This window comes from Sciurus vulgaris (genome assembly GCF_902686455.1).
Source record: "Sciurus vulgaris genome assembly, chromosome: 3".
Classification (NCBI taxonomy): Eukaryota; Metazoa; Chordata; class Mammalia; order Rodentia; family Sciuridae; genus Sciurus; species Sciurus vulgaris.
This window is the reverse complement of record NC_136463.1, coordinates 126243757-126251934: the sequence shown is the minus strand read 5'-3', so window position 1 is coordinate 126251934 and position 8178 is coordinate 126243757. Positions and strand designations below refer to the sequence as shown.

At 55.4% G+C, this 8178-nt stretch overlaps 1 protein-coding gene across 1 annotated transcript; it reads left to right on the top strand.

Moving 5' to 3' along the window:
• Positions 1-1729: 1729 nt before the first annotated feature.
• DLX2 (distal-less homeobox 2) lies at positions 1730-4843 on the top strand. The gene is made up of 3 exons (XM_079132682.1): positions 1730-2201; positions 2695-2879; positions 3415-4843. The coding sequence occupies exons 1-3, from the start codon at positions 1802-1804 to the stop codon at positions 3817-3819; spliced, it is 990 nt and encodes a 329-aa protein (XP_078988808.1). The 5' UTR covers positions 1730-1801; the 3' UTR covers positions 3820-4843.
• The last annotated feature ends 3335 nt before the right edge of the window (positions 4844-8178 follow it).

Sequence of the window (8178 nt, the reverse complement as noted above, 5' to 3'; positions counted from 1 at the left end):
TATTTTTCAAAGTATCAACTTGTTTTCCATTAGGCAGTTGTTGTAACAAGTTCTTTCAGCGACATGTTATGTCTTTAGGAAAGGGTGCTTCAGATGGTGCGCACTAGCACAATTTTGTGGCTTTTAATTACTATTTTGTTCTTTTGGGGGGTTTCAGAGGCTGGCGCCTGGGCGTGATTAGTTCGTCTACACGACCCACCGCAACCTCGCACGCGGTCCACGAGGTGGCGCCACAAAGCAGGAGCCGCCGCAGCAGGATTTTTCAGACTTGGGAGTCCAGCAAGGCCTGTGTGTGTTTGTGTGTGTGTGTGTGTGTGTGTGTGTGTGTGTGTGTGTGTGTGTGTGTGTGTGTGTGTGTGTGAGTTCACAACCAACAGGATATAGAGAGGAATCTCTCGATTTTAAAAATAGAAGGATCTCCAGGACTGAAAAAAAGGAAGGTGGAATGTGCGAGGAAAGAGCAGAACAGGATCCTAAAGTGCAAAACTGTAAAATAGGGTTAAATTAAATGCACGAAATAAAACATTTCGTATTTGTTGTAAGTTGCAAGACGTGATAAATCTAGTATTGAGAGGATTAATCTATAATCTCACCTAAGGATTACTTCATTTCCTTTTCCGTAAAAACATCGAATTTAAATGATGTTAGAATGAACTTTGAAGGCCATCTGGTCTGGCTGGTCTTTCCACCCTAAAGAGGAAGCCCTGGGATCGCTTTCCGGGTGTCAATTACCCATCAAACGTACATAATTACTCAGAGCCTCAGCATGTCAGGAAAGTACAAGGAAAAGTAATAATACCTTTGGGTTTATATAGCTTTTCTCTCAAGCAACAAGGAAAAAACGTTTAAATATTATCCAATTAATTGTCCTAATATCCCCGTGGGTTGGTTAAGAAGTAGGTATTATTATACATGGTTTATGGATCATTTAAATCAATTGACTGTCGAGTGCTGAGTGGCTGACAAGAGCAAGTGCCAGACTCTTCGAGGAAAAGCGGAGACAGTGCTGGTCCGCCTCTCTACACTGCTTTATTTGATTAATATGTTTGAAAACCGACCTCTGGCAGAAAGGTACAAGTCACTGGAATTGGCCTTTGCACACAGAATAGGATGGGAGACCCCACTTCTTCCTCTGGGGCGAAATGCCAGTCTCTATCTTCACGTCTTCTGTCCTACTGCGGGCCATCCTGCACCCCCACCGCCCACCCAAGTCCCTCGCTTCTCTGCTCACTTTCAGCGGCGGCCTGCACGCACTGGCGGCCGCCACAGCCACAGTACCCGCCATGTGACACCCGCCCCCACCCCTGACCGCGCGTTCTCGGGTGCCTGGAGCCCCAGGGCTCGTTCCTTCTGATTGGCTGTTGCTAGGTGACGTCGCCAGCGCTCACGTGACAAGTGTTAAATGCCCACCCTGCAGGAGCCCGCCTGGCAGACAATCGTAAAGCTGCTCGGGGCCGCTCACCTGCTCCCGCCTCCTGGAGCCTGACGGGTCCCAGTCACCCTTGCCCCCTCCACTGCCCGCCCCCCGCCCGAGCCCTCGCTGGGCAAGGAGCCGAGAGGGCCGAGAGGCCGAGAGAGTATGAGGCCCGCCGCAGCTGTCCCAAGCAGCGCATGGTGATAGCCTCCCCCGGAGGAGGAGGCGCCTTAGACCGTTGCCTCATTTCTTGTTTTCCTCCCCCCCACCCCTCATTTCACCTCCCCGTAATTACATTGGCTGCTTGAAGGGACCGGGAGAGACAGAGGAGGCGCCTCGCTTCCCCCTCACGACCGCCACCCCTGCTCTTTCCCGTCCCGGGCCAGGATGACTGGAGTCTTTGACAGTCTGGTGGCTGATATGCACTCGACACAGATCACGGCCTCCAGCACGTACCACCAGCACCAGCAGCCCCCGAGCGGCGGCGGCGCGGGCCCCGGCGGCAGCAACAGCAACACCAGCAGCCTCCACAAGCCACAGGAGTCGCCAACCCTTCCGGTGTCCACAGCTACCGACAGCAGCTACTACACCAACCAACAGCACCCGGCGGGCGGCGGCGGCGGGGGGGGCTCGCCCTACGCGCACATGGGCTCTTACCAGTACCATGCCAGCGGCCTCAACAATGTCCCTTATTCCGCCAAGAGCGGCTACGACCTGGGCTACACCGCTGCCTACACCTCTTACGCGCCCTATGGGACCAGTTCGTCCCCAGCCAACAACGAGCCTGGTATGCATAACGCTGGTGTCAAGGGTGCTAAGTCGGTCTAGTCACTGGGATGGATGGGGTAAACATGTTTGGGGAGAGGGGCCGTACGGAACCCTGACCTTCCACATTACCTACTCACCTCCTGCTCCTGCCCTTTACCCTACCCAATCTCCAATCTACTGGTGAGTCAAGGTTTAAGTCCCTCGGCGCTCAACTGGTGGGACCCGGCTGCCTCCAAAGCCCAGTGGGCACACGGTGCATGCCTATGGGTAAAGGAATTTCCTGGCCACCTGCATCTTCCTTCTCTCTGGTGTGCGCCCGTCTTCCCCTTCCCTGGAGGGTTCAGCTCCCAGGTTCGGTGTCGGCGCCAGTCCGCGGTGTGGTGAAGTTGCGTCAGTAAGCCAGGCAACATCTCCAAAAACCCGCCTCCTGGGTCTTTTCAAGTTCCCGCTGAGCCCTTTAGGCAATCAAGAGTACTGGGCTGCGCGGTTCTCACGATTCGGTTTCGTTGCAGAGAAGGAAGACCTCGAACCTGAAATCCGGATAGTGAATGGGAAGCCAAAGAAAGTCCGGAAACCCCGCACTATCTACTCCAGTTTCCAGCTGGCGGCTCTTCAGCGGCGTTTCCAAAAGACTCAATATCTGGCACTGCCTGAGCGAGCCGAGCTGGCGGCATCTCTGGGCCTCACCCAGACTCAGGTGGGGCTCGCACCCTACGATGGCGAGGAGGGCACTGGCCTGGGTTGTCCTGGAAACGGGAGCGGCGCTGTTCAGAACAATTTTTGTTTGTTTTAGAGTATATTTTAAGTAGTTGTAAGAATTGCCAGGCTCGCCCTTGGGGCAATCTAAACTTCTAGGCCCAAACCTGAAAATCCCCAAGGGGTCGCCGCGTGGGAGGCAAGGAAAGGGACAGTGGTGGACAGAAATCTGGTAATACGTTCTTTCCACCCGCTACTGATTATGCGGGTAAAATAACTGGCCGTACTGATACCCTCCGGCTGTCACCACTATGCACATACGTATAGTCACATGTAGTCAGCACATACTCAGCTTTTTCAGATTACTTCCTAATGGAGCAGGACGCAACAGAATCTCGGAGGCCGCTGCAAATAATTCGCTCACCTGCCCGGGTTGCTCAATAGCCACCTCCAGCCGGCGGTCTTCCTCTGCGCCCTCCCCTCCCTGCCCTGTGCTCAGATCCCTCCACTAATGCTCGGGTCCTTTTTCCACAAAGGTCAAAATTTGGTTCCAGAACCGCCGATCAAAGTTTAAAAAGATGTGGAAAAGCGGAGAGATCCCCTCGGAGCAGCATCCTGGGGCCAGCTCTTCTCCACCGTGTGCCTCGCCGCCAGTCTCGGCGCCGGCCTCCTGGGACTTCGGCGCGCCTCAGCGGATGGGGGGCGGCGGCGGCCCGGGAAGCGGAGGCAGCGGTGCGGGCAGTTCAGGTTCCAGCCCTAGCAGCGCGGCCTCGGCTTTTCTGGGCAACTACCCGTGGTATCACCAAGCGTCGGGCTCTGCCTCACACCTGCAGGCCACAGCGCCTCTGCTGCACCCCACTCAGACCCCGCAGCCTCACCACCACCACCATCATCACCACGGCGGAGGGGGCGCCCCGGTGAGCGCGGGGACGATTTTCTAACCCTATGGAGGCAGCTCCAGAGACAGTAAAGACCAGTGATTTCCAGAGCTCGCCTCCACAGCCAGTGGGTCCCTCCCGCTGACCGGCGGCCGCCACCCAGCAGTCCCTTAGGCTGCGGCCTAGGATGGTTCGCCCTGGGCCCCGCTCCCTCTCGCCTCCACGAAGCAGCCGGGAACTGGGAGGTGTCTCCTCGCCCCGCGAGCTCCTCTCGGGGGACCCTAACAACTGCATGGGGAAGGCCGCCCTCAATGGCCACATTTCCGACCTGAGCCCGGAGCTTCGGCCATTTCCATCCCCGCCTCGGACTTGCCTCCCCTGCCCTCTCCGCCTGGCGAGGCCGTCCGGCGCCTTCATCGCCCCGGGGCTTGTGCTGGGTCCGGGAGAAGGACGCCTCCCCCGCCCGCGAGGCTTCCCGGGCACTCTGAGGCTCCTTTCACCTCGTCCGCCTCCGGGCTCAGCTCCAGTCCGCTTCGGCTATTGACCTCCCAGGGTCCTGCCTACCCGCCCTCCCCCCGTGCCCCCTTGACCCGGGCGGCCCCGCCGTTTTTTTTCTGCGGGGTTGTTCCCAGCCCTCGGTGCCCCCAATCGTTCCTGCCTAAGCACCCCCACCAATGCTCTCTCCTCATCCATCACCATGGAGTTTTTTTATTTTTATTTTTTTAAAAGTTTAGGTGCCTTTGCGGATGACCTCATTTTGATGTTGGAAAAAATGATTTTTTAATATGTGGACACTGCAAAAAATGTGTTTAAATTATCTTTTTTAAAATTTATTCAGGATTATTAGCCTGGACTTCTTCGACACAGAGTTTGTAAATAAAGGTGTCTGTGCAGATTTCCCACTGATTTATGTAAAAATCCTCATCTTTTCATCTTTTTTGTAAACCCCCAGTTGTGAAAACTGCGGTTTAGCAGTGACCTCAGCAACCCCTCCGTTTCTTTTTTCCCTTTGAAAAAAAAATCTCTCAGTTAAATTAAGCTACTGATTTGAATTTGTTTTATCTTATCCTAAAGTCTTTGTTCTTGAAATGCAAGGTATTTTGGGATTATTTATTATGAAAACAACATGCTCTTAATGTTGATTTTACAATATGAAGAGATTATTTAAATAAATTATTGTTTTCATTGGAGTGTGTGGGGGTTTTATTTTTGCTTATTTTATTTATTTGTTTATTTATTTATTTTTGGTGCCGGGGTTCCGTCGGTCACGCGCTCGAAGCTCAAGCTGCTGCCCAGGACCCGAACCCCGTCAGCAGAGACCAACTTTTGCACCTTTTGGAGTCTGCAAGCGCTGTGAGGTGCGGCCAGTGGAGGACAGGCACGCTCCTCGCGCGGCACAGCTAAGGGTTCAGCTCCGCCCCCGCCCGGGTCCCGGCGCGGAGTTAGCCAGCCCGCGGCGCCGTGACTCACTCAGCGCCGGGCAGCTCCAGTCTCCGCCCGCCTGGCCCCTCTGGCGCCGGCGCCTGGGCCCCGCGCCTGGGCGGTCTCCGCCGCCCCCGCGTCCGCCACCAGGGCCAGGCGGTGCACCCGAGCCACCGCCGGGGACCTGCTGTCCCGGGCCTGAGTTCGGCAGCAGCCTAAAATCAGACCCCCACATTAGACCCGCCCTTCTGTATGTCGGTGGCCCTTTGGGAGCTGGTTGAGCCAAGAACTATTGAATCAATCGCCTTCAGGAGGCACGGTTGGCTGCTCTGGAATGCAGGGCTACCCTGGCGCATAGTGCTGCGCTAGCGCACACACAGTCAAACACACGCACACAATCTCAATCACATTCAATGCTTTCGCACACAGGCACACACAATGACACACTCGAACTTCCTCAGTAATGAACATAGACACATAACACTGTCACAAAAATTCATGCACACACATTCACATTCCTGCTGATATACTTACCTTACCTATGCACACTTGAAGTGATGCACACTTCTGTGGGAGTGGCATTCTGCATCTCACACTGTTGAAGGGGAAAGGTCCACACATCACTCAGCTCTGCTGTCTACCACGGGCCCACACCACCAGCTTCCAGCTTTGGAAGTGACCCTACTTTCTGGCCTTCCCTGCAAAAGTTAAAGGTAGGGATGTAATGCTGGCCTGAACTAATAGTCCCTTTCCCTGGAAGTACTGAGGCCTACAGTTGGAAGCTTGCTGGCTTCAATCATTGACTCTATGACCTTGGGCAACCCTCTTAGCCTCTACAGTTTGCAGATCTATAAGATAGTAGAAATAATAGCAGCTATGGTTCAGAGTTGTTGGCAGCAACAACTTAATGAATCCTTAATAAGGCAATGATGTAACAGTGCTTGGCATATGATAAACACTAAATTTTAGCTACTTCCTATCTAGTATTACTGTTTTATCACAATACCCCAAATCACAGATGCTTTACTTTTGTCTGTGATTATGATGTCCACAGTTACTGAGAGGCCTTTCCAACTTCACCTTGTGTGGAAGAGCAGCATCCCAGGGTTATTAGGAGAGCTCCAGCATCTTTCCACACCGGGTTTGAACTCAGCCATTCCCTCCAAGGGACCCAACGCTACTGGAGAGAAGGTTGGGCACAGGCCAGAAAGCCCTGCTTGCCAGATTCAGGCTCCCTACTGCCAGTTATTTAGGCCATCCATGTTATGTGTCTTCAACTCATCTCTGACCAAAACAGAGTTAAGGCAGAGGTGACTTTCTGGGTGCAGTGGCATCATCCTGGTCCCTGGCTTTTCTAGCCAGGATTTTGATTTGGAGGACTGCTCCAAGTCTATTTTACAACAGTGTCCAAGGAATCGGGGCTGAGGAAAAACAAGGAGGCCACACAACCCAGTGTCCCTTTGCACTTCTTCATTGTTTTCTCAGGTCAGAGAGTTGAAACCCATTGACCCGCGATTCTGGTCTTCCCCTAAGCAACTGCTGTCTATCGGACCCAGTTCTCTGTGCCCCCACCCCCACCCTAGTTCCAAATTCCGTGGGTTTTTTGAGTGCCAGTAGCTGGTGCCAGCCTTCCTCCTGCGGTTGACTGTGCCCTCCCCTCCTTTACGAGCACTCCCCCTCCCCCCTCCTGAAACCAGCGGGGAGAGACGGGGCAGTAAATTGGCTGGTGTGGAGGATCTGCAGTAGACAAGATGATTAAGAGGCCTACGCCGGAGCGCCCCGGGCAGGGAATGTCAGCCCAAGTTGGAATCACGCAACAGGCCTTGGCATGAGACAAGCCTGGGAGCCGGGAGGGCGGGCGGCCCCTCTCCGGGGTGGGCCGAGGCCCCACAGACTAGCCGGAGTCACCGAACCTGGCACTCAGTGGCAGCGGGGTCGGGCAGGGCCACCACGCGCCTTTCCCTGGAGAGCCCGCAAAGCCGAGGGTAGGAGGGTGCAGGGGCCAGGGAAAGGGGCGTTTCCGCAGACCAGGAGAAGGGCAAAGAGAAGAGATCGCAAGGACTCGCCCGCGTCGCAGAAGTGAGGGGGCGGGAAGGCGGAGGGGTGGGCGAGGAGAGAAACAAAGCCCGGCTCCAGGAGGCGGGGGCCGGCTCCAGCCCTGCCGGGGGCGACGCGCTGGCAAGCCTTTCTCACAGTCTCCCGGCCCGCCCGGAGACGCGGAGCCCTGTGATCAGCCCGCCGCCGCGCAGACACGCTCCCCCCGCTTTCAACTGCGCTCCCCAAAGCACGAATGAAAAATGGAAATGGGAAGCAGTGATTTCGGCTCCCTACACTGGGAAAGCAGCCGCGCTCGGAACACACATAAATCTTCATTGTAATCCCCTTCCATTTGCCCGCGTAAAATATCAGGCCAGAGACAGGATGTGACAAGCGCTGGGAAGCGGGCGTGGGTGGGGGGGCGAAGAGTGAGGGGTGCCGGGCCCTCTCCGCTCCACCCACTGACAGAGCTCTCTGCACTTGGGCAAAGCGCTGGCACTTTTAGTGCCAGCTGCGGACAGCCTAGGCACATCCGAGTCTTCCTCCCCTCCCAGCCCCGCGTACACTCGACCGCGGGCCCTCCCCGGCCCCTCTGTCCCTGGTAGCCTTGGGCTGGGTGTAGAACCCCTCCGGTTTCCCCAAATTCCCGCCGCCCACCCGGGAGCTCCGGGGCTGAGGAGGGCAGAAAGGAGAGAGAACGGATCCAGGGATATAATCAGCCCTATTGCAAATGTGGTACCATTTAGGAGGCTTCCCCTCGGCCTTCTTTCAGGATCACTTGTGAAAATTGTGAATATCCGTCCTGAGTAAGGATTTCCGAGACTGATGGGGCGAGCTTGGGGAAGTATCAGGTTTAGTGGGGGCGGAGAGAGCGCGGGAAGACTGGAGCTTTGTTTACAAACAGTTCTGTGGTAGAAGACTTGGGGCAGCAAGAGGGTAAAGAAAGGAGCGCGGAAGTGGTCC

What these genes read in the sequence shown, in the direction of transcription:
- DLX2 (XM_079132682.1), top strand. Translation starts at nt 1,802, where the DNA reads ATGACTGGAGTCTTTGACAGTCTGGTGGCTGATATGCACTCGACACAG. An exon ending in CCCAGCCAACAACGAGCCTG is followed by an intron (nt 2,202 to 2,694) that starts GTATGCATAACG and finishes GTTTCGTTGCAG; the next exon opens with AGAAGGAAGACCTCGAACCT. An exon ending in TGGGCCTCACCCAGACTCAG is followed by an intron (nt 2,880 to 3,414) that starts GTGGGGCTCGCA and finishes TTTTCCACAAAG; the next exon opens with GTCAAAATTTGGTTCCAGAA.